This window comes from Rattus norvegicus, chromosome 4 (assembly GCF_036323735.1).
Source record: "Rattus norvegicus strain BN/NHsdMcwi chromosome 4, GRCr8, whole genome shotgun sequence".
NCBI lineage: Eukaryota > Metazoa > Chordata > Mammalia > Rodentia > Muridae > Rattus > Rattus norvegicus.
Window position 1 is genome coordinate 125,024,649 of NC_086022.1, and position 26,893 is coordinate 125,051,541.

At 46.8% G+C, this 26,893-nt stretch overlaps 1 protein-coding gene across 6 annotated transcripts in view; it reads right to left on the bottom strand.

Moving 5' to 3' along the window:
• Positions 1-20,703, bottom strand: part of Iqsec1 (IQ motif and Sec7 domain ArfGEF 1) — a 319,435-nt gene extending 298,732 nt beyond the window's left edge. For all 6 annotated transcript variants that reach the window (XM_039108750.2, XM_039108749.2, XM_039108758.2 and 3 more), the window contains exon 1: positions 20,444-20,703. In XM_039108750.2, the coding sequence (XP_038964678.1) occupies positions 20,444-20,703 (260 nt within the window). The remainder of the gene's footprint in view (positions 1-20,443) is intronic.
• Between the last annotated feature and the right edge of the window lie 6,190 nt (positions 20,704-26,893).

Here is a 26,893-nt window from a genome sequence, read left to right on the forward strand (position 1 = left end):
TTGGGGTGAGGAAGGATCACCAGGGGATGGAACAAAGGCAGGGGGGCCAGGCCTTGCTGAGGAATTGCAGGACAAGCCCTCCTGAAATTCTGGACTCCTGAAAAGCAGGTCATCAGCCCATTATACAAGTGAGAAAACTGAGACTGCAAGAGGAAAAAAGACCTCCAAAGAACCAGGCTAGGATCAAGGCCCACACCTTGGCTTCCCTAACATGGCCAGTCACAGTCAGATGGGGATGCAAGCTGATAGTGATTCCCAGGCCTTTCTTCTATCTGGGCACTGGTATCAATCTGGACAGGGTCCTTCGGATGACTTCTCACATTGCCTCCTGTAGGAGAAATACACAGCCAGGTAGGAAGCAGGAAGCAGAGAGAATAAGGTTTCCCTCACAGAGAGTAATAGACAGAGCCCTACAGGCCTTTTTGCTGCTTATTTTACAGACACAAATGTCTCCATAGGTCTCAGGAGGCCAAGGTGATACTGTGGACAAACCAGAGCTCGGAAGGTTTCCCAACAGAGGCAACACCTGGGCTCAGTCACTGACTGCAGGCTGTAGGTGAGTCTGAAGTACAGTTCACACAAAGGTGGGAGAGCAGGAAGGTAGGTGAGTGATTACCCTGGATCAAGAAAGAACAGTCCCAAGGGGAACCAGGGATAGAAGGCAAGAGCTGAACTGGAGTAACAGTTACTTCCAGAGAGTTTGAAAACCAGAAGAGCCATGTGTTTACATTTGATGGGGTGAAGGTGGGGATGACACTGCAATATGTGGACATGGGCAATAGCATCACTAGTAATAATTTGCAAAAGGATGATCCATTTCATGTCATCCAGTGGTGACCAGATCCTGTACTCTCAGAACCCCAAGGGCATCCTCACACGGGTGCCTGTGATACCATACAGGACGATGCCACACTGAAAACAACCGATAATAAAGGCAGCCCAAGCACCCATTCCTGAAGCAGAGGACGGTAGAATTGGGTGGCACCATTCCCTGAGGTTCTGATCATGCAGAGAAACAGATGCTAGATACAGAGCCAGTTCAGATGAATATAACACACCTACACACACAGCACAAGCAGGAAATAGAAGCCTCAGGAAGTGTTCCCTATGGACTAAAGGGCACCATTCAAGTGTAGATAAAAAGGCAGGGATTTGCAAGAAAGTCTGTCCAGGTCTGATCCCACAGGGTTCAGATACTAATGATCCCACAGGAACCAGGGTCATGCTTGTGGTCAGGCACTGGACTTCTACAGCCCCCAATCATAGTTCATTTGGACCTAGGATGAGGGTAAGAGCTCTAGGTCTGACTGAGTGAGGGCTTCATTCATCAAGGGTAAAGTCATATAGCAGCCAATGGAAACAACAGTGAATAAAGGGGATCTAGTTAGATTGCTTGTGCAAACATATGGTAATGCTCACTGAATAAGGACACTACAAACAAGGACATTGTCCAGAAGAAAAGGAAGCTTACATATCAGGTGCTAGAGCAGGTAGGTATGATGATGGGGAATAAATGGCCACCCAGGAATGGAGAGGCCTTGACTGGACAGCAATGATGAATGCCCCAGTACTAGCCAGTATGATTACCTCAATCCTCTGCCCTAGAGCTTAGAAAAAAGAAAGGATATGACTACAATTACTGTTTGCTGTAGACAGTAGGAGACACCTGCAAACTGCAGCTGGGGCCACAGTGTCAACAAAACTGCCAGCACCAGCACAGAGAACCCTCTGTTAGGAGTAGCCAGAGCCCCAACAAGACCAGGGATAACAGCAGCAATGGAGACCTCATCACTATTAGTCCAGAGGATGGAACCAAGCTTGTTGGGTTAAGAGGCCTCCAAGCTAGGCTTCCCTTTGTCCAAGTCAAGACCAGGTGTACTGGCTGGTTTTGTGTGTCAACTTGACACAAGCTGGAGTTATCATTTCGGAGAAAGGAGCCTCCCTTGAGGAAATGCCTCCATGAGATCCAGCTGAAAGGCATTTTCTCAATTAGTAATCAAGGGTGGGAGGGCCCATTATGGGTAGCGCCATCTCTGGGCTGGTAATGCTGGATTCTACAAGAAAGCAAGCTGAGCAAGCCAGTAAGCATCCTTCCATGGCCTCTGCATCAGCTCCTGACTCCAAGTTCCTGCCCTGTGTAGAGTTCCTGTCCTGACTTCCTTTGGTGATGAACAGCAATTTGGAAGTGTAAGCTGAGTAAACCCTTTCCTCCCCAACTTGCTTCTTAGTCATGATGTTTTATGCAGGAACACAAACCCTGACTAAGATACCAGGCCAAAGTACCCCTCAACTCCTAGGCTGCAGATCCAGCAGGGAAGTGAGAAAATGCCAGCAATATGCAAGCAGTCATTCAATGGCTACTCTGAGGGCCTACTGTATCACTTGCTGAGACAACAGGAGTAATCGAGACAGACAAAACTATCCTCCAGTGGCACACATCCTCTAGAGAGATGGCTAATAAGCAAGAGAGTTCACATGCATCTCTAAGACTGGTGCTAAGAAAGAAAATAAGGATGAGAAAGGAACTGCTGTGAGAGATGGGACTGGGAACAGCCTGGGAAGAGCCACATCCAGGAAAACCCAACATAGAGGAAGAGGCTAACAGCAGAGGGAACAAATATAAGAAGGTAAAATTCTGGTGATGGAGAAGCTGGGTAACACTTCCATACAACTCATTCTATTTTTGCATCTATTCCAAAGCAATTTGGCTTTAAAAATCATAATTCAACAATTCTATTGAAGAAGTAAAAGAGTGAGTAACTCACCTCTCAGGGTAACTACTCATCCACTGACCAACTGAGTGCCTGCCCCAAACCCACACTATCTTTATCCATCATTCCTCTGCCTTAGTTTCCTCATCCGAAACACAGATAACAACACCTAAGTCAAGGGTTATGTGGTGATGAATGACACCTGAAACACCTGGCGTGTTACCCCCAAAACATACTCCTTACTCTGGTACCCACCCTGAGCACTGAACACCTGGCTTCTGAGGAGATTCATTACAAGCTTCCTCAGCTGCAGCATGCCCAACAACAGTGAGGTGGGAGCTCCAAGGGTCCCTGACCTTGGAGAAGCAAATTCTAATAGATGTATGTCATGGAATCTTACTCATTTCCAGAGGAATAATAAGCGCTACCATGGGATAGAGCTTGAGACTGTGCTACTCAGTGGAGTAAGCTAATAACAATATAGATGCTAAGAAGTCTGTTTACATCTCTAGAGTAGTCACAGAGTAGCACGGGAGGAGCCGAGAGCAGAAAGGTGTAGGGGTAGTGCTTAGTGAGCTTTCTTTTGGTTGTCCTGGGGGGCTTTACAATGTGAGCATACTCAGTACCACTGACTGCTCATCTCTAAATTTTGTGCAGCATAGATTTGTCACAATTATTGTATATACATATGTACGTGTGGACACAGACAGCCATATAGGTGCCGCTGCGTGCGTGTGAAGGTCAGAGAATAAGCTCAGGTGTCAGCTCTCAGTTTCCACCTTTCTTGTAACAGAATCTTTGTTGTTATTCTGCTGTGCATGCAAGCTAACTAGCTCACAGCATCTGAGAAGTCTCTTGTCTCTGAAAGCTATTCCTTCCCCAACCCCACCCCAAAGAACACTGGAATTGAACATTTGAGTTTATGAGTCTAACTTTTACACAGGTTCTGGTGATTCAAACTAAGGTTGCCAGGCCTAAGGGGGAAAGTGCTTTTACACCCTGAGTATTCTTCCAAGTTCCACAATTTTTAAAGCTAAAATAATCCCCATTTAAGGTGGGAAAAAACCCTAAGATACAGTAGGTCTTCAACTTATGTCAGTTTTGGATAGAGTCCCCCTGTCCTAAGGACAGAGAAATACTGAGAAAATCGTGTATTACAGGGTTGGGTGTGAGCTGGCTGGCCAGACTCTAAGGTCCCAAGCTGAGGTGTGGACAGGAGGTCACCTAACCTTGCCACTCTCAAAATTGTGTTTTCTCCCTGCTCATGTCAGTCTGGGAGGACAGCATGCAAAAGCCAGCAACACAGAAGCTTTACCCAGGATCATCAAGATCAAAAGATTTGCTGGAGTGGATATAAATAGCCCCAAAGCTCTGCTTCTGAGTAGGCCAGAAGCAGGGACCATCCAGGGGAGCAGCAGGGGCCATGCAGGGGAGCAGCAGGGGCCATGCAGGGGGACCTTTGCAAGGCCAGTTGAAGACATACTTTCCTGTATGACCAAGCTGCCCAGGCCCTGGCAAGTAAGTGAAGCCTACCACATTCTGTCTTTTTTTCCAGTCTCAGTTTCAGGCTCGCTGCCTGTCGTTTCAGTGCCTGTCACACTTCCTATTTTGAAACACAAACTGGTTTTCAAATCCGAGCAGCAGCAGGCCTAACTCTGTCTGCGGAAAGCTTTAGGCTTCTGAATAACCCATACAGGAGCAAAATGGGCATATTTAGGCAGCAGGGCAAATGGTAGCTGTGGAACACACAGGAAAATCAGGCCTGTGTCCTCTGTCCCCATCCTAGTTTCACTCATTCTTGTACAGATTCTCACCAGTCTCAAAAGCAACCTGCAGAAAGCATCACCTTCAAATGTGTGGCATTTTCTGACATGTGCCTGGCACCCCCTCCCCACTCACCCACCTCCTTTCTGCCCCATCAGCCTGGCACCCTGAGGACTGATGGAACCTCACCTTGCAAGAAGGCTGGCACTTGTAGGTGCTCTGAGAGGGCTTGTTAGGTGAAGGAATACATGAATACATTAATGATGAATTCAGCATGGGTGAAGAAAGGAAGAGAGGAGGGGAAGGAAGGAGGGTGAACCCAGACACAGTGCCTGGTGCCTGTCAGTCTCCGCCTCTTTGGAGCCTGTCTCTCAGGCTACCTCCTCCTGTCTCTGCTTCTTTGCTTTTCTGTCTTTCTATCTGAGATCTTTGTCTCCTCTCATCTCCTCCTGCCCTCTATCCTTGTTTCCTTCCTTGTTTCTCCCATTGGATCTCTCCATCTCTCTTTCTCTACCTCTCTTCCCTTTCTTCTGTCTCTCTAGCTTTCCCCAACTGCCTCTAATTTTATTCATGCCTCTCTGTCTCTTCTGAATACAAAGCACACTACCGACTCTGCTTGCAGGAAGTCGCCATATTCTTGCACCCATGTTCCAAATGAAGAAGCATTTCTTCGACTCTACAGGATGGACCCAGCCTCTGGCCAAAGCTCAACCACCTCAGCAATTTGGTTTCAACCAAAATGCACTTCACACGTTAGTATCCAAGAAGTGACAGTATTCAATCTCAATGTCACAGCCCTTCACCTCAAAGTGGAATCAGAACCTAAGCCTGAGACATCCCTGAGGCCTCATAGTGGGAAATCTCCAAGGACCAATCACACATGTAACTAGCCAAGCCCTGACCTTTCAAAGACACAAAACAGAACTCAGCCTATTAAGTGGCCAGGCGGGATGAGCTTGCAGGCTTCTAAGATCCAGACCTGATACAGCTGTGCGCCTTAAACCAGGAGACTTTGAGAACTGAAGCAGGCTGTGCAAAGCCAGCAGAGTCAACAACCCCAGCCTCCATGTGGGAGAGGAAGTGATGGATGTCAGTCAAGTTCCAACACAGAATCGTTCAGGTAAAAAAGCTATGAACTTAGGCAGAAAGTGTCACACCTAAAGAAGTGAACCTGATCCCTACAAGAAGAGCACACCAAGAGCACACAGTCCAAGGCAGTTGAGTCCTTAATGGACAGTACAAAAATGAGAGCTGAGACTCTGGGGATATCTCTGTCCACATCCCCTTATGATAACAGCCAGAGTGGTTGTTCTAGCAAGCTCTTTACCCAGTCCTCACAGATGACAGGCTCAGAGAAGCACCCACTTCCCTACCACGTAGCAAGGCAAAGAGGCAGGAAGTCCTAGCCATGGGCAGCATCCCAGTCCTCTCCACTCACATCTTCATAAGTAACAATTAGGTTGGGCCTTGCTATGGTCTAAGTATTTGTCTACCTCAAAACTCATATGCTGAAATTATAACTTGCTAAGTGACAGATGGTCATAAAATAGAATTAGTGGCCTTATCAAAAGGCCTCAGAGCTTTCCTTTGCCCCTCATCTGCCATGTGAAGACAGGGAGAAGTTGCTGTCTGTGAACCAGAGAACAGGGCCACAGACACCCAATCTTTCAAAGCCTTAATCTAGTTTCTAGACTGCAAGAAACCAACTACTGTAGTTCAGAAGCCACGCAGTCTTGATGTTAGAATAGCTGGAAAAGGCTATTGCTGACCTGAAGGGCCAGCTTAGGACAGGGATCAAAGAAACTGCATTTTACAACAAAAAAAGTTCTATGCGAGGAAGATAGGTTGTCATTTTGATAAAAGAACAACTGCCTCTCTATCCCCCAGGTCTCCAGTGGGAAAAGATGGAATTGTTGGCATGTGGTAAGTAAAACTCTGGAAAGAAGACGGTGAAGTAGCTGCCCCCACAACCCATCCCTGTGCCTTGAGTCAGCCACTCAGTGGACTCTCCTACACATGATCCTGACCTCTTCTGCCCAGGGGTTCATGTTACTGAAGGGTCTACTGGGAACGATCATTAGACCATTGATAGAAAGACTATCCTCTGAAGAAATCACAGAAATATAAGCCAGCTCCCACCCAGCTACAAAGTAGAGCCCAAGAGCTTGACTACAGGTATACAGTGGACCCCAGCTATGGCAAGAATGCAAACAGCACTGAGTTGGGGGTCACACAGCCCAGCCAGGAGAAAGGCTTCACCTCTTTGGGCCTCCATTTTCTTATCTAAAAATGGGATTGTGTGGATAAAACTCATTAGTTGTGTGTTTGAGCCCATCTACTAATGAAACACCCAAGCCAGGAAAGCAGCTGCCATGAAGAAGACTGAAGCAGTTAGAACTTAGCTGTGATCAGGGTCAGAGATGATGTTGTTGTTGTTGTTGTTGTTGTTGTTGTTGTTGTTGTTAGCAGCAACAGTATTTGGTAGTGCAAGGGTAGAATGTCAGACCTAATCAGTTGTAATCTTTTTCTTCTTTTCTCCTTTTCTCTCTTTATTTTTTGATTTTGTCTTAGAAACAGTATCTAACTCTGCAGGCTTGACTGAACTGGAACTTAGTAGGTAGACCAGGCTAGCCTAGAATTCACAAATACCTGCCGGCTCTACCTCCAGCGTGCTAGGATTAAAGGCATGCACCACCATGCCTTATACAAACCACAGAATTTCTTATGTGATTCTCCAAACAGAAGAAATTTTAGAAGACAATCTTATAAATGAATTCATGTGTTTATAAATGACATGAAAGTATGACATCACATTAGTGAAGATGCATATCACTGAAAAGCCCAGCAAAAACAAGCTGCAGAGACTAAGAAATGAAACACAGTTCCAGTTTGGTTTTATCCTGTTCTTCAATGACATATTCACATCAGGGACATGCATGAACCACTTGGAAACCCCTGGTCTTGCACACAAAACAATCATAATATATTTGAAATATGTTGCATTAAACATAAGCAGGTGTGGGTAGGCACTCAAAGGTGAATAGGGTGTGACTGGCCCCTACTCGAAGAAAGAGAAAAGGCAGGCAAATAGGAACAAGAGCAGTTGGAAAGCTGTCAGAAGGACCCAGGGATACAAGTAGAAACTGGATACATATAAAGAGGAGACTTACTCTAATATGGGTCAAACAGAAGAGAGGCTAAACAGGAAACCTATCCTTCCAAGAAGGTTCAAAAGGCAGGTACGGAGTGCAGGATGAGCTTTCTAGACAAAGAGAATAGTGTGAAACACAAAAATGGCACATGTCTGAGAGAAGTGACAAAAGCATGAAACCAATCAACCGATATGTGGCCACTCTGTCTTGTGCATGTTTGTGAACAAGAGAAAACATGCCAGCATATATATATATATATATATATATATATATATATATATATATATGTATGTATGTATATATATTTGTGTGTGTATGTATACACACACACACACACACACACACACACACACACGTATCTGTAGCTGACTTGGTCCCTCTTCAGTTGCTAACAGCAAGCCCAAAAGCAGATTGCTTTATAAAGAATAAAGATTCATTGGGATCATGTTCTGGAAGCTGGTGTCTCTAAGACTAATAGTGCAAAGCTCATGAGGACCAGAGCTGTATTATGACATGGCAAAGCATACTACTTGTGAAACAGAGCAGCACTCTAAGTTGGGTCTCCTCCACTTCTTACAAAGCCTCTAAAGCTATCATGAGGCCTCACCCTCAAGACCTCATCTAATCCTAATTACCTGCCAAAGGCTACAACTCCAAACACTATTATCATATATGACCTTAGGGATTAGGTTTGCAACACAAGAACTTTCAAAAGATGCAGGAGAAGGACAGCAATATCCAAGGTAAACATAAAAGGGGGAGGGAGCAGGAAGGAGATAACTAGGAGGAGGACACACCCTGCAGCCTGTTTACATCCCAGAAGGCCCCAATTCTGCACACATCACAGCGTGTCCCTAAAAACTCAAGACCCCACTCTCACATGTGGCCACTCTCTCCAACACGAGGGCCACCAGGTTGGCCAGGGATCTTGAAGATGTTCCCTGTGTCCCTAACTGGATGACAGCCCATCAGGATGATGCTGCTCATGATGAGTTAACAGGAGAAGAGCAGATATGAGAACAGGGACCCTCGCAGCTGACGTTATCAACATTGTATCCATGAATATGATTTTTCCCCAGACTCCCTCCTGGGTGTTTTGGCTGCTTCACCATATGGCAGGAGTTAAAAATACAGCTCTGAGCGTGGGAAATGAAGACGAGATGGGTAAGCACTGGCAGAGTGACTGGGTAGGGGATCCTGCCTGCCCTAGGCAGTCCTCACCCAGAGCATACGTCAGATCCCAAGCATGGGAAGCTTCCTCAACCCTGTGGGCACTGCCCTCTTCAGACATACCACCAACTCTTGACTGTCATATCCTACATCTGGAATCCCCCACAAAGGCCATGTGTTAAGAGCTTGGCTCCCAGCCATGAGGAAGGTTTTCAGAGGTGAGGCCTAATGGGAGTGTCCATGAAGGACACTGTAAAACTCTAGTCTCTTCCTCTCTACTTAGCTTGTCAGTTGTCATGGCACATGGCACATGGCACAGCTTCCTTTAACATTTACTCTAGCCTCCATGTTCTACCTCACTGCTATCCCAAAAGCAATGCATTCATTAACTATGGGCTGAAACCTCAGAAAAATTGTGAGCCACAGGAAGCCTTTCTCTACTTAAGCCGACTTTATCAGCTACTTTGTTAGATTAACACAAAGGTAACTAACACATGGTCCTACATGGAAAAGTCTCTATGATTGGAATACATGTACAGTGAGGCAAGATCTGTGTGCCACCTGAGAGTAAGCCATTGGAACTATCACTAAACTTGAAGAAAAGGTGGTGACAGAGTATGTGATCAAGCAAACCTAATGTGGGAAATTAAAGACACAATGAAAGAGAGACTATGCTGGCTAGTTTTATATCAACTTGACACAAGGCATGGTCATCTGAGAGAGGGAACCTCAGTGAAGAAAATGCCTCCATTAGGCGATGTAGGCAAGCCTGTAGGGCATTCTTAATTAGTGATTGTTGTGGAAGGGCCCAGCTCATTGTGCATGGTACCAACCCTGGGCTGGTGTTCCGAGATTCTATAAGAAATCAGGCTGAGCAATACATGAAGAGCCAGCCAGTAAGCAGCATTCCTCCATAGCCTCTGCATCAGTTTCTGCTTCTAGATTTCTGCCCTGTTTGAGTTCCTGTCCTGACTTCTTTCAGTGATCAACAGTGATGTGGAAGCACAAGCCAAATAAACCCTTTCCTCTCCAAGTTGCTTTTGGCCACGGTATTTCATCACAGCAATAGGGACCCTAACTAGGACAGGCCTAAGTCCCATTCCTGAGAATCTATGCTGGTCTTCTCACCTGGTTGACAGACAGAAGTAGCTGAGGTGACCTTCTGGGACTTTCAAGAGTATGTCAAAAGAAGTCTCACATCTCCTTCCCAGGCCTTTTAGAACATTCTTTGCCTGACTGACTCCCCAGAGCCTACCATACTGGAAAGGCCTCATATGGACTCTCCTCAGTGGTTCCAGCTGAGCCCAGCTTTCCAGACCCTTCCACGGGTATCAGGCACATGAGTGAAAGCATTTGATTTATTCTCCAGACAAGCCTATCTCCAACTAGATACTACAGAGCAACTTCTCTTGATGGTACAAGGAAAAGAATAGCCTACCCAGGCCTTGCTCAAACCTGGACTAAAAATCTTGAGATAAAATAAAATGGTGTTTGGGTTTAAGACTAAATTTTAATTTAGTTAACATAACAAAGGAACATGTAAAGTAAGCGGCTAGCTGCCTGGTTGACTCACTGAGTTATTGACTCTTTCTTTGCTAATTGTTCACTTAAATCTAAGGAGGGTCTAGAGAAGTACATCAGTTAGTAAAGTGCCTGCCATGTAAGCATGAGGACCTGAGTTCAGATTCATAGCACCCAGATTTAAAAAAAAAAATCAGAAGCAGTATCTGTGCTCATAAATTAGACTGGGGAAAGGGGGTAACAAGAAGACCACAGGCGTTCACTGGTTGGCTAACATAGCTGAAAAAGTGAGCTCCAGAGTCAGTGACAGACTCGGTTCATTCTGCTCCCTAAAATATGATGGAAAAGAGATTAGAAAAGACAGACAACACTGACCTCTGTCCTGCACACACATATATATGCATGCATGCACACAAACACATCACCTATATACAATGCAGAGAGACAGAAAGACAGAGACAAAGACAGAGACAGAGAGACAGAGACAGATAGACAGAAAGACAGAGACAGAGAGACAGAGAGACTGAAACTAGTAGCTAGGAACAGGGCCCCATTATAGGAACAGCAGAGACAACTTGTTCCCACAGAGTTTCCAGGCTGGTTCCCTTGTGTGCACAGTTTGTTGCAGGTTTGCATCCATGTTTGTCAGCTTCTCCCCCACGGTCTGAGATTCACTATCAACATCCTTGACCAGTTCCTGCCTCTGTCATCATTCTCTCCAGGTAAGAATAAAATATATGTTCTGAACCTGCCGAAAGTGGGGTGTTGATTTTTTTGGTGTTGATGTTCTTACCTGTTATTCTTGAATCATTTGTTTCTTCTTTATTTCTGTCAGTTTTTGCTTCATGTATCTAGAGGTTCAGTGTGTTTGTTTGCTATGGTTATGTCCTCCTGGGGCACTGACCCTCTTTGGAATTTCCTTATTCACAGGAGCGATTTTTTTCTCAAAATTTAATATTTTTTGCTATTGGTACATTTTTTTTAACAAGGTCTCACTCATTTTCTTGGCTAGCTTCAAACTCACAGAAACTGTCTGCCTCCTGAATACTGGTATTACAGATGTTCACTACCATGCCTGGCTGGTCTAGCCATTCTCATATATTCATTCTCTCTCTCTCTCTCTCTCTCTCTCTCTCTCTCTCTGGTTATATTTACTATTAAACATAATGGACTAACATTCAAAGAGGTCCCTAAAAGCTACCTCTCATCTGATGTGCTTGGCTGATTCTCCCTCCAGCCAGCACCGCTACCACCTTTGCAGTTTCCTTAGTTGTTCCACAGAGTTGCAACAAACGTTGACAACATAAACAGCCCATCATAGTACTGAATAGCGATTAATCATTATGACTAAGGGAGGGAACAATACATTTCATTCTTTAAAAATACTTATTTATTTTATGAGTAGATGTGTGTATCTGTAAGTGTGCATGTATGTGGATGTAGGTGTCCATCACCGAATGCCCCGGAGCCAAAGTTACATATAATTATGGCCCTCCCTAGGTGTCTGTTGGGAACTGAACTCCAGTCCTCTGCAAGAGCAACAAATGTGCTAGAAGCTAACCATCTCCCCCACCCCTTTTCATTCCATTTTTGAATAAGGAGATGTAGCCATACAGTGGTTCGGACTCTAAGAATGCCTTTGCTTTTGTTATTTAAGCTGGTACTCCCTACACCCTGGCTGGATCTATTAAACAATGTCAACACTCACTATTCCCATCACACACTGGTTCCCCTGTGCTTCAACCAAATCAGGCAATCCAGAGAGGGGAAATCTAGTTATCACTACACCAGAATAGAGATGTGGAAACTGAGGCTCAGGGAAATTCATTTCTCATGTTCAGGAGTAGAAAATGGAAGTAAAACTCAAGGCTGGAATGTGTCCCTGGGTTTTCTACACTTGCTATTACACTAGTTCCCATTCATCTGTGGGCTTTTCATGGACTCTGCAGCCCTTCTGTGGTGGTTTGAATATGCTTGGCCCATAGGCAGTAACACTATTAGGAGGTGTGGCCTTGTTAGAGGAAGTATGTCACCATCAAGGCAGGGCTTTGTGGTCGTGTGTGTGTGTGTGTGTGTGTGTGTGTGTGTGTGTGTGTATTCCAGTCTGTCCAGTATGACAGAGCCTCCTCCTGGCTGCCTGCAGAAGACAGTCCCCTTCTGCTGCCTGCAGATCAAGATGTAGAACTCCTGGCTCCTTCAGCACCACATCTGCCTACACAGTGCCATGCTTCCCTCCATGATGATAATGGACTGAACCTCTGAAACTGTAAGCCAGACTCAATTAAATGTTTTCGTTTATAAGAGATGCTACATTCATCGTGTCTCTTCACAGCAATGAAACTAGATGACACCATCTATAAATCTTATCCCTATCAAGGTCCCCTGCAGCTGCCTTGTGGATCCTGCAGGTCCCAGTGCCACCAATACAGGCTTGTCATTTGAGCAATGAAGCTGGTAGGAACAGCAGAATCTCACATGGCACCTTGGTCATGTTGCTGAGTGCTCCATAAGCTGGTTGCACAACACTGAGAGGACCCAGCTGGCTTCAGGACACCCTCAAGAAAGTTCCATTTTCTGCCCTTTGCAAACCATGCTTCCTGCAGTAAGATGAGGACTTCCCAATCCTGAGTCAACACCTTGGATTCTCTGCAGGTGTAATATACACTGTGAAAATGCACACACAGAGCAGTCAAGACATCCATCCAGTCCACTAATGTACTTCTAACAAAGAGGCTTAGTAACAAGGCCTAAAGAGAGTATAGGTTCCAGCCCCCCAGATAACCATGTGTCCCCACATACCGAATGTGGAGGAATGAAAATGCACAGGCTGCTTCACCAAAAGCTTTCCAGAAGGTTAGCAAATGCACATATGTGCAACAAATAATTCAAACTGACTTGAAGAGGAGTGTCCAGTATTGGCCGAGCAACTGGGGAGCCTTTCCCATGCCTATTCACAATGCTGCCCACAGTGGTCTTGCTAGCAGGGCACTGCCACTGAGGCTGTTTCGCCATGAAGGGGCAGGGCCTCCTGGAAGCAAACTGACATCTGCAAGGTAACCCAAGTATCACTAAGATGCAAACCTGATGCCCAAAGTTTAAAATGGCTGATGTCTGTGTGGATGACAAAGCTGGAGTTAATGCTAGTTCCTTAGCCAAAGGTCCGGGTGATTGAAACTGAACCACACCTAGAAAGGCCTCAAATGTTTCACATAGGAATAAATGCACTTATGAGTAGCTCCAAAGCTAATACAGTGAGTGAAGCATACTGACCATAAAAGGCAGACAGTCCTGGGCACAGATCCTACCTCTGCCACTGGGTGATGGTGGGAAAACTGCTAAAAAAAGATCTTGAGATTTCATATCTGCAAAATGGGATGATAAAGCCCATAGCTGTCAAGAGATTCCAGTGTCAGTGCAGACATAAGAGAGGATCTGGGGCTAGGGACAGAGTTCAGTTTGGAGAGTGCTTGCCTAGCTTGTGCAGAGCCATGAGCTTATCCCCCAACACTGTACATCTGTAATCCTAGCACTCAGGATAAGAAGGTAAAACAATCAGATGTTCAGGGTCATTCTTGACTACATAGCAAGTTCATGAGACCCTGTTGCAATCAGTCAATCAATCAATCAACCAATAGGAAAATGAAAGGGCTTAGTTAATGTTATGGTTTTGTTGTAATTTGCCACATCCTAAGTTCAGGAGCCAACTAAGATTTTCTCACTTTCTCTCTCTCTCTTTTTCCTTTTCTTTTCCTTTCAAGTTTTGTTTATTTTGTGTGTATATGTGTGTTGCCTGTATGTATGTATCTGCATACATACATGCCTGATGCTCTCAGAGGGCAAAAAGGCTGTCCGATTCCAAACAAAGTCACATGTATTAGTGAACCACCATATAGGTGCTGGTTCTCTACAAGAGTAACAAGTGCTCTTAATTACTGAGCCATCTCTACAACCCCTCTCTCCTATTTCTCTGTAGCTCTGGCCTCCTCCTGGAAGGAAAGACATACATTTCTAAATCAGGACTTAGACAAGGCACAACTTGGAATGGTTTAATCTAGTTTTGTTCCCTAGCCCCTGCCCATCTGACATATGAGTCCTGAGCAAGGTAAGTGTCAAGAGTCATCTGTGCCTGTCTGGCTTCTTCTGCCCAGCTGTCCCCATTCACAGACTTATCATAGCTACTCAGCGCTTCTCTTACTCCCTTCTTGCTCCTCAAGCCCTAGCTCAAATGACACCTCCTGCAGGAAGCCTGCGTTGATGTCCACAGGTGACCAGTTACTTCAGATGCTCTGGGCCTGCACACTACTTAGTCCTATTGTGTGACTCAGGAACAGGGTGAAGAGAGGCCAAAGCAATCACATGTCTGTTTCACTGAGTTCATCCCTGGGACACAGTAGGCACTCCATAAATGTTCACTTCCATTCATATTCTTCTAAGCACTCTCAAGGGTACAGAGGTATGCAATAAAGCAAATATTGAAAAACTTTAATTGCAGAACCTGGAGGGAAAGAAGGGGAAGTGGTGTTCAGCTCTGCATGATTCTTTCTACTTTTCCATGCTTGAAAATTCTAGACTTAAACAATCCTCCAAAGCAATTTCAATGTCCTGGCTAACCCTGTTCCAAAGCTACCGTCTATTGAGTCCTTGGTGGCAGATACCACAGGCAGTACCTATGTCTGATCCCCTAAAGTAGAAGTTACTCTCATTTGTCATGGGACTTACAAACTTTGAGCCACTGGAAAACAGCTACAGCAGGGGCTAGATCTCCCAACCCCCTGCTAGATGAGGGCTAAGTGCCCAGGGACTAGTCAAGAGAAAGCCTTAAATGTCCTCCAGAGGAAGCCTAGGGCAGTTAGGGTAACAGGGGCATTGCAACATCAAAGCTGCCATGCTTTATTGATGGAAACAGAGCCCTTTCCATATGCAATACTTACTGACCAGTACATTCTGCATAACTCTGAGTTATCAGCTCCACAGAAAAGACCGGTTACACAGGAATTCCAAACATGTTGTTCAGTCACATTTAGCTTACAGTTGGGGAGATCTGGTCTGCAGCCTGACCTGTGTCTACCTTGGGTCAGTGTCAGCAAGCAGGAAATCCACTGAACTCAGATGGTCTCATGACTGCATCAGTAGCTCTTATTCCCTTTCGGATAGGTCAGTTTCACCTTCTTAGATTCCAGTATTTGACAAACTCCCAGTTTGTCTATGTTTGTTTCTCTGCTGGCTCAGTGGTAATTATTCCTATTGACACCCAGACAAGCACAGAATAGTATTATTCCCAAGTTAAGCCAAGTGTTGCTCTTCTATGAAAAAATAAAGTATCACAAACAATCTAATCAGCTGTCAAAGCAATATCATAGACAAAATAACTGACAAATATCCATCCTAATGACAGAACATATGGATGTCCCCAAATGCCTGCCTCCTGTGGCCAAGCATGACACCTCCCTCCCATGGCGAAGCCCTGAGGTCTGAGGTTTCTGCAGGCACGGTGTGACCCGTGTCTGGTGTGAACACTCCCGTTGGAAGCACCAGCAGCTCTCAACTGCAATTCACACACTGCACCACTCACTGTTTCTCTCAGCACCAGCTAGATAAAGAAGCATTCCCTGATTTATTTTCTGGGTTGTAAAATAATAATTTGCTTAGCTTGTCAGACGACTGGGAGAGAGCTTCAGAAAAACACTCCCTCATCTTTCTGTGGACTCTACCATCTGCTGGAAAAATAAGAATGGCTCACCCTGATCCCTTACAGTTTAATACATTTTGTCCAACTAGGACAAGTATCCCAAAGTGAGGTGCAGCTTGTTCCCTGACAGAGGGACATCTTCCCAACACTGGATACAGGCTTTATCTCAGCTGGGAGAACAAGAATATTATTTAGTGGAAACATAAACACAGGGTCTCCTGCCACCAGTTTCTCAGTCACAGATGAGGAGAAAAATGGCCCTCCTAGAATCTCCAATGTCCCTAGTCTTTGCTCCTAAGGAGAAAGGAATATGCACATAGAGCACTCTGCTTTCTGACCACTACACCCCAGTTTTGGTACTTCCTAACCACTTTGAGGAACACAATTCAAAGGCTCCTTGCCAAGACCATCATAGTGTTTTCTGTGTTATCTGCCTGCTGCTAATTAGGACAGTCCAGTTTTGTCCTGCCTCCCCCTCTTCTCCAGCCTCCCTTGAGCATGCCCCTGAAATGAAGCACCACCATCATAGTTAATGTCACCACAAACCCAGGAAAAGCACTTTGTTTGGTAAGTCAACAGACACTGAATGCCACTGAAAACCTCCCCCAGAGTGAGTCACCAACTCAGAGCCTCAGAAAGAAACGTCCTCTCAGAGTGATGTGTGATGTGACAGCCCTTGAGGGCTGGAGCAGATGAGAAGGCGGAAGAGGCTGTTCCACTGGGCCTCTCCCCAGCCACTTGAGGCTGGTGTTTACTTGTGCTGAGAAACTTCAGGAGATCAAAGGCTAAAAGGGGGTCACCTTTTTCCACCTTTTCCCCTTTACACAATCACCGCCAAAAGCACTACATTGGTGACAGGATTCAAAAGGGCAAAAGGGATCCACACATGCTGCGTACCCTCAAGCACTGGCCTGGAGCCAGAAAGAATCCTGAGAAGTGGTCTGATCATTCCACAGTGTGAAAGGCAGGCAGGAGGTGAACAAGATCAGGAGCCAAACAGTGTGAGAGCCAACACTGGCTTAAGACCAGATGGCAGAGTTTAAACAAGGCATGTGATCACTCTGAGCCTAGGTTTCTCATCTGTACAATGGGAGCAGCAACTGTCTTTCCTGATAGGAGTGATGACACATAAGGTATGAGCACACAGCAAACTTTTAGGGGATATTGTCATGCTCTCCTAACTTTGGTTCAATATATTCACCCATACCTGCTACATGATGATTCCAATAATCCTTCTCTTCCCAGGCTTTACCCATTGAGGCAATGTACTCTGAGCACTTACAAGGTACCCAAGCTCTATTGAGGGGAATGTGGTTCTAGAAATGGATCATTAGAATGTAGCTGACTGCACACTGCATATGAGTGCTGATGTCAGGGGAAAACCAACATCAATAACAACAGAAGCAAATAACTCCCAGATAGCAAAAGCACCATGAATGAACAGATTTCTTCCCTGTTTTAATCTTCTCCCCCAGTGCTGGGAATAAATGATGACTCTTGGTACTAGAGGTCAAGACATGTAAGAAAGCCCTCTGAGGAAGAGCTTAAAGGTTCCTGGGATTGAAAGCTTCTAGCATGCCTAAGGATCTGTGCCTAGTGAGGTAATTATCAAGCTCACTCTTGTCTCGGGGAAAGCAATGGACCCCTGAAGCTCATCTATATAGTGAGTGAGCAGGGAGCTCCTAACTCAGGCTGCAGTGGCTACCAGCTACTTAGAAAAAGGTCAGTCAGATCTTGCTCAGCCAGCATGCTTGTCAGACCATCTCTTATAAGGGCCACTATATGTAAAGAGGGAGACCTGGGAATGGTGTCATCCATGTCAAAGGTAGGGAGAAGTAGAGCCCAGTCCCCCAGCTCCATTTCCCTCAAACTGTGGCCCTGTACTGCTCTATCACCTCTGGAAACTCAGCTTAATAACAGCTGTCAGCTCCAGCAACCCTTCACCACAGCTCCATATCCCCCATTGCACATCTCTTGCACCCAGCCTTTAAGTTTCCACCTCCTGCTTGGGCTCAGCTGATCCAAAGAATTGAGAAACTGACAGACATGGGAAGAATCTAGCCTGCATGAATTACCTACCAGTGCCCATCCCCCCATCCCCGCGTGTGTGTGTGTGTGTGTGTGTGTGTGTGTGTGTGTGTGTGTGTGTTACCTTAGGGGGAAAAAATGGGAGGCAGCTAGGCTGATTCCTGATTCATGTGCATTTAAGGAAAGCTGGAATGAGGAAAGGTGCTGTGACCTGTCCCACAGTCACCAGCTGGGATGTGTAGAGCTGGGCCTTAGTCTCAAGTTCATCTACCCACATTCTTTTCTTTATGTGGTATTATTTATCTCTTCTGTTCTGTGAATCTTTCTGTATCACCAAGTATTATCTCTGATGGTTCTGCATACAACAGGCACTTAATAAAAGCTCTCAAGGGGCATTAGTCACCACACACTCTTTCACATCTTTCACATCAGTCAATTTATTTACATAACCCCCTGACACAACCAATCTATGTTTGGAAAAGCAGCCCCTAGTGCCTCAGGGCCCTAAGCACGCAACAGTTAAATACTATCTCATCTCGCAGAACTAGAGGAAGGATATGGGGTATCTCCTGCCAGGAAAGGAAGGAATTGGTACTCCTTTTCCTAAAGGGCTAGGAAATTAGTTGCAGTCAGGGAAACAGGGCTGGTACACTATCTCTTGAAGGGACCCTCCTGTTCCTTGTCCTACCCCCCATTCCTCACAGCTCCTTATCATGGAGTCTACATTCCAACAACATAGAATGCCCCAGCCTGTGAGAGCAGTAGATTCTCCAGCCTGCTCCAAATCTGCTAGGTCAGAATCCAATAAGCAAAGAAGCACAGGCTCCTAGTGTGCATATTCAAGTTTACAAACTGCCTTAGATCTAGACTGAAGGGCAAAAACTGTGCAGCCTCTTGCTTTCCTTAAAGATGACACTATACTTTTTTAAGGTGACACAGGCTTTAGCTCTAGTGGGGGTTGGGGGGAGCAAAACCAGATGGTTTCAAAGCAGGAATCTTATGAAATAAAATTTCAGCATTTGTACCCCCTGACCTCAGCCAAGACCACTGTCTGGATGGACAATGGAGGCTCCCCCAGGCAGAGAAAGAAACCTCAGCTCCTCAAAGTTCTCCTGTCCACATACCTCGGTTGGTCAGTAGGGGTGACTTTGAAAGAAAAAAAATATATATATACATATATATACATATATATATATTCTGGGATAGTGTTGTGAGGCATCAGTCGACCAACGTGTGTCACTGTTCCCTATCAAAACAGGAATGTGTGTCCCTGCCCTGGTGCCCCCTCCCCTAAGCTTCGAGAGACTTCATTTCAGCAGCCCAGACTTTCCTCTCCATTCTTGCATCTAGCATGGGCTGACCCACAGCTTCTGTGAAGGGGTCTAATGAAGAGCCTCAGAACTAAGAGCTCCCTCTCTGTTCTCTCAAGTGGAAGGAGATGCTCTGAATCAGTGAGCCCAGTTAGGAGCTAGCCACAAATCCCCTACCTCCCAAATGAACAGAAAGTAGGGGTGCATTATAGCACCTCAATCTGCCCTCTGTAGAGTCACAGAACTCAGCCACATTCTGGCGTTTCAGACCCTCCATCCGCACACAAAATTGTTCTCTTCCAAAGAGTGGACCAGCCCTAGCATAAATTTTCCAAGCAGGCTGTAGCAGGCCTTCTGTCCCATGGCCATAGCAGGATGCAACCGACGAAAGACAGGAGAAACGCTGTCACCAGCGCCTGGATTCCCACTCCCAGAAATCAGATTCCCTATGTGGAGTCAGTGTAACTCCCTCCTCGAGAATTACATGCCCAAAGGCTCGCAGGTCGCTTATTCTAGAGCTACTGACCACATCGAACACTTTTTTTCTAGTTGACCCCTGACAGTCCCAAAGGCAACCACAGAAGGAGTAGGCGGAAAGCTCGCCGCAAACCCCGCAACTCTATTCCAGCATCACCTAAGCCCCCAACCTAGAGACCGAGCCCCGCCCAGATGAGCACTGAAGACTGCCAGCAGGGTTTCGGCACCAGCACCCAGAAGAGGCGAAGCTGCTGCAGGCTGGAGCTCCCGGGACGCCAGGGGCCAAGGCGGTGGGGCTGTGCCTCCCCAGCGTCTCCTTAATCCTCCGTCCGAAATAGCTGGGGTAATCTCGGGTCGAGGCAGGGGAATTAGTGTCTTGGGGGAGGAGGACGAAGCCCGGGGTTGGACGGCGCAGGGTCGGGGTGGAGAGCACTAAGCAAGAGTGGCCCAGGCGGCCCCGGGCGGGCGGGCGCTGCACGCGACAGCCGCGCGGCGAGGTCAGGCCGGATGGCAGTTCCGGGAGGTCCCGGGTGCGGCAAGGTCCGGCCGAGGGACTCACTCCACAGCCCCCTGAGAAGTTCGCGCGCCCCCGGCACGCCCGCTCCGCCGCTCTGCACTTACTTGTCGCGGCGGCTGCTGAGCTCCGGGATGGCGCCCAGTGGCGAAGGGCCGGGGTCCGGGCGCCGAGCGCACGCGGCCAGGTGTCGCCGGTGCCGCTCCAGCAGGCCGGCGTTCTCACGGCTTAGCCGCGCCACTTGGCGCTCCAGCTCCTCGATGCGCCGCCGCCGTTGCGCCAGCAGCTCCTGCTGCGCCGCGACGATCCGGGTCAGCTCTTGCAGGTACTCGGCCGCCGTGCCGGGGGGCTCGGCGGCGCTCGCCATGGTCTCCACGGCGGATGGCCGCGCCTCAGGCGAGCGGACAGCGGGGCAGCGGCGGCGCAGCCATGGCTGCGCGGCGGAGACCGAGGCGCGGCACGGCGCGGCGCGGCAACCGGGCTCGGCCCGGGGGGCGCGGCGGCGCGGGGCTGGCGCGGCTCCGCCTCGGCTCCCGCCTCCGCCGGCGGACGCCCAGTGCCTCGGCGCCTCCCGCTCCCCCGCGCCGCCGCCACCCCGCTGCCCGCTGCCCGCTGCCCCGCCGACGCGCAGGGGCCGGCAGGGCACCGAGCTGCGGCCGCCGCGGGCAGACGAGGAGTTTGCAAAGTGCCCGCTGCGACGCGAGAGGGAGCGGGAGCCCAGCGATTGTAGAGGGAGGAGGTGCCTGTGAGGGAGGGCGCCGCCTGCTGGGCCCGCCTCTCCACCCGGCGCGCCCTGTTCCTCAGAGCCTCAGCAACTCAGAGCTACCAAGGCTGAGCCCCTCAGCCTCGACTCAGCCTTGACTCAGCCCCGCCCCCTAAGCGCTTGGCCCCAGAGCCCCGCCCCCTCAGTCTCAGGTCCTTCTGCTCCTATCCCAGCGCTTAACTTCAACCCCGCCCCTTTGACACCTCAGACCAATCCTCTAAATCCTTCAGTCCCGCCCCCTCACCCTCTAGTCCCTCAGCCCGGCTTCCTTTAGCTCCTCAGCTTGCTTCTTTAGCCCAGCCCGGTGCGCTCAGCGCCTCAGCTCTGTCCAGTAAGTCTCTCAGTCCTGCCCCACCATCCCTTCAGCCCCTCCTCCTTTCCTCTCAGCCCCGCCCGCTCGGCGCCTCAACCATTCTCAAGTCTACACTCTTTTGGCACTTTACCCTTTAGCTCCTCCTCCCTACATATCTCAGCCCCGCCCCCTCAACTCTGGGTACCTCCCCTCTTCTGCCCGGCTCCTTCACCTCAGTCCCGCCATCTAACCCTCCAAGCCCCACCCCTCCGGGGCTCAACCACGCCCACTCGGCGCCTCAGCCCTCCAAGCTTTGCACTGCCCCTCCAACACGCCGGTTCCCCAACCCCTCTCTGTCCCTCGGTACTGCCCGCTTCACAGCCTCTGCCCCTCACCTCTCCCACCCTTAGACCCTCCTCCTTAGTCCTTCAGTCCTCTTAGCCTCAGCCTTTCCCTCAGTTTCCCTCAATCCGATGTCCTTCCTCATGCCTCAGTCCCTTAGCCCTAAATACCTTAGTACTTCAAGCATTTCAGCCCCGCCCTTTAGCGAGCCAGGCTGGCGAGTTTTCAGAGCTTCTCAAGCCTGTTTTTTCAGTGTGTTTGAGCACCCTGGCCCCAAGCTCTTCAGAACTTCAGCTCCTCCTTTCTGGTCGTTCAGACCCTCATCACTCAACCTCAAGACCCTCAACCCTCGATTCTCAGCTCTTCAGCCAGCAGACCACCAGCCCAGCACTTCTTGTCCACTCTTTCCAGCCACTCTGATGTTTAAAGATAACTTAAAAGAAATGAGAAGAACTGTAATGTTAGTGCTACTGACCCATTATTTTAGGTCCTGGGAACCGAAAAACAAGTAACTCATGAGCAGTTTGGCATGTTTTGCAGGCCTACATCTGCTAATACACAAGATATGCTTTGTAGCATCAGATAATAGTCTCACAAACTGCCCCTTCCTTGTGCAATCAAAAGGTAGCCAGAAAGCACTGAGACGTACAGCAATTTACCTTCCCTCTGAGTCTTAGTTTGCTCAGGCATAATTCTATTTCTTGATTGTTAGAATCTTCATAATTTTCATGTACCAGATTTCTTTGAATGAAATTTATTTATGTTTCATCTTCTTGGTTTTAAGGGTTACTTCCATTGTTTCTTGTTATCTAGCAAATGCTTTTAAGGCTATTAATTTGCCTCTGGGTAAAGCTTTAACTATATCTCTGACATTTCTAAAACTTTATTATGTACATTTTGAGGGCATGGCTTTTGTTAAGGCTGACATTTCTCTGGCACAACACTGGCTTCACTAACTCTTATGTGATGATATCTCTCTGAACCCTCCTTGGGAATTCCCTGGGCATGCCTACAGAGAAGGGAGAATGACAGTAGGGCCCTCCCTGGGGTTCTCAAAATCACCAAGCTCTTTTCTCTCAAGCTGATGCTATACACATCACTATAAATGAAAATTTTAATGTTATCCTTTGTTATTAGGCTACCTGACATGCTTCAGAAAAAAATCATGTTATCTTTGTAAATCTTGTAACTGTCCTGTGAAAAGCAGAGTCATGCTATATCCCATTTGTATATCTAAAGTGTTTAATGTTTTGGTTTTTACATTTAAAATACAGTTATAATTTTGCCATTATGTTCTAATATATCGAGAGTGTCTCTAAATTATAGCACAGGCTTCACTCCATCTTAAGGGAAACCTGACCTTGGAGTCATACTTGTATCTCTGCTAGTGTTTGAGACTAAAGGGAAATCAAACTCTAAGTCCTGGCACAGATTAGTGAGAGCAGTGACAGAAGGAGTAGTGCCCACATGGTTTCCCCACATCTGTGTGCACCAATAAGTTCTGCTTGGAGCTGACTTCACATTTCTATCTCCATACTACTTCCTTACTCTCTGAGACTTGCTCCCGCTATGCCACAGACATAGCACAGACTGATCAGACTGATGAATCTGGAGCCTTCAGGCATGGCCAGTGCCTGAAGTTGTTAACAGCTTTGAAGGTGGGAAGGTGCAAGAGGAGCCAGTCACACACCCAGTTCTCTAGGCCCCCTGCACCAAGGCAAGAAGTACACAGGTATGTGAGAGAAGAGCCTGACATCTTCATAAGGGGCACACATTCCACTGTCCCAGAAACACAGGAGCAAACTCTCAAGAAAAGTCTATCCTACCAAAGAGGGGAGTTCTCTTCCTCAAAGAGCATCAGCCAGCCATTCACCTAGCATACGTTCTTGGGTATCAACTCTGACTAGAATCTGGTGGTGCAGAACAGGACAGACATGGCCCCTGCTTTCTTGGTGTTTTCCAGTGGGGACAGAGAGTGAGTAAGCCAAGCACATGAGAGGGGGTAGTTACATAGGGCCTGTTCTCAGAAGAGCCTTGGGTGGGCTGGTGTCCTACTGTTGCTGTCTAGATATCTTAATTTTTTTAATCAGGGGCACAGAATTTTCATTGTGGTCTGGGCTTCCAAATCACAGGAGCATTTAGGCCATTTAGGAGGAAAGCAACGACATTCTAGTGAGCATTTAATAGCCAACCAAAAATCCCTTGGGGCATTCTCTCATCTCTGTTATGTAAATGCTCCCATTATGGGAGACTTCAAGCTATGGGTTAAGTTCAAGGAGTATGGGTGCATCTGGGATAAGGGCACAGGTACCATCCAGATCAAGCACGAGCCAACTTCAGCACACCCAGCCATTTATAGTAGAGGTTATGTACAGGGTGTGTTTTGTCAGCGCTAAACAATGTGCCATCATGAGATTCAACACGAACCCGATTCATAATAATAGGATGAGAGCAAAGAGCTTCTCTGTGGTGCCACGGAAGACTGAACCAAGACTGGGACTGTAGAAATCTCCACTCCTACTCCAGCTCTGTTCTAAGCTGGACAGTTCTCCCCAGCAACCCTCAAATCAATGACTTAAAACATCCACACCCTACCATATATGCCTAGTTTGGCAAGACAGCCAAGCACAACCCACTGGTTATCATATCCCTTATTCTCCTTGGCTTTGATCTTCACTGCTGAACACCAAATGTGCTGAGTTCAGAGACCTATTTCTAGACCCAGCTACCAGCTATCTGTATGAGTTCCCCTAATGCCCCTTGCCCTTGACCTAGACACATAGATGAACAGAACGGTAGGTCACATAGGTGAGGATAAAGCAGAGGCGTTCTAATACAATGGATCAAATAATAGTTAGGGCTGTCCAATCAGACTCCGTCCCTTGTTTAAATTCTACAGAGCACAAGAAAGGAGCAGCTGACTAGCTGTTGCTCTGCCACAGTGGATTTCACTTTAGGACAAAGTCCTTGTCACGATACATGCTGGCAGCTAATGGCTCCAAACTCAGATTCCCTTTGAAAGTTGCCCTATGATGACAGGTCTAACTTGGAATCAGCAGGTTTCTATCTCCCATTTGTAAGTGACTATCATCCCAAAACTAGTTCATGCAAATTTCCACAGCCAGGCCCTCTTGCTTCAATGGGCCATTACTGCAGGGTCATGCCATCTCCAAAGCTCTTTGAATGACCACCAGGGACCTCTGCAAGGTCTGCACCAGCTCAGCACATTAAGCACAACTCCCTAGATCCTTAGCACATGCCACGCCCAAAAGCACTCCTGGAAGAGCCTGGACAGCCAGCTCTGCCTCTGAATGTCTCTCTCCCCGGGGAGTCACCTGGGGACAACCATCTATCCACTCCCCCATGTTTGTCTTCACACCTTCACTTTTTCCTTGTTCAGATTTATAGGATGTGCATTCCACACTATGGTTCAAGTTAAGGTCCAAGTTATACTTTGAGCATGAAATCTGAGATGCCAATAACCTCCTTTTTCAGTATTATAATTGGGTAAATTAAAGGTCAAGTAGTGCATATTGAACTGAAGAGGAAGAAAAAGGAGCAGTAAGCATGCCAGAGAAAATAAAGGAAACAAGACTTAGAAGACGACAATGGAAATGAATTGTTTACGATCATTTATTAATTTTTATACATATGCAGCGAGAGCATCCATTCTTTCAATATCATCTTTGTTATGGAAAACACATCTTTCTCCTTAAAAATCTTCTTGGGAGCTCTCTGGCTCACAGATAGAACTTGAGCTGGCTGCTTTCTGGGCCTGCTACATGGTTCATTGAGGATTTCTTGGCATTATGCTTCTGGATTGGGTCCACTGTTTCTTGGATACTGTGCACTCTTTCTTGAATATATTTTCTATTTCGCAGTGTACATCCTCAAGTAGTTCTTCCAGAGACAGCCTGTGAGAAGGTCTTTGAGTCCTTATTTGTCTTAAAGTATTTATTTTTCATTTACATTTGATTGATAGTTTGGCTGGGTATAGAATTCCAGATTAAAAATCTATTTCCTTGAAACCTGGAAAGGCTGGCTCTGTTTTTGTATCATTTAATGTTGCTGATGCTAGCCTTCCTTTAAATAGGAGCTTCTCTTTAGGTGGAAGGGTGCTGTGGTCCCTAACCAGGACACTTAGAAACCTGGTAGGGAACATTTATGGTCATCCCAATGTCCGCGGATACTGTTGATGGATAATTACATGCAGAAGAGTCCCCTCTAATAAAAACTACCATCTTAAATTGCCAAAAGTAAAAAATGAAGTTAGAGAACTCACACTACCTGACTTTAAGATTTATAATAAACGAGCATAAGCATAAAGAGTATGAAGATAGACTATAAATTAAGAACACAGAAGTCTATCCAGAAGTAGATCTATGCATATCCAACCAATCTCTGGCAAAGAGGCTAAGTCAGCTAATCAGGGGGAAAGGGATCCTTCCAGCAGATACTGAGATTGGATATCCACATGCCAAAGAATGACCCAGGCATCCCACAGTCTAAAAAGCTCAACTTGGATTACATCATAGACCTGAACATATACAGCAAGCCTATAAAACTTCTAGATAAAAATAAAACAAAATCACAACGGCCTTGAGTTTGGCAATCAACAGCATCTACCACCAAAAACACATTTCTAAAGGGAAAATCAATAAATTAAGCTCACAAAATGAACTTTGTTCTTTAAAAGATGCTGCTTTAAAAAAAAGGAAGGAAGGAAGGAACTGGGTGGAGAGACAGTAAAGAGCGTGACCTGCTCTTGTAGCAATCGTCTAGTTCCCAGCACCTGCATCAAGCAGATTACAACTACTTATAAATTCAGCTCCAGGGCATCTGATAACTGTTCTGTCCTTCTCACGGACCTGTACTCACATATGCAAACCCACCCAGCCCAACACACACACACACACACACACACACACACACGCACACACACGCACACATGCTCATTCACACACTCACACACACATGCACACACACTCACACGCTCACACACACACTCACACACACACTCACACACACAATTAAAAAATTTTTAAAAGAAAGAAAAATTAAAGGAAAGGAAAAGGCAACTAGGTCTTGTGGCACATATTTGTAATCCCAGCAACTTAGGAGACTGATATTAGAGAAGCTAAGGTCCAAGGCCAGCCAGGT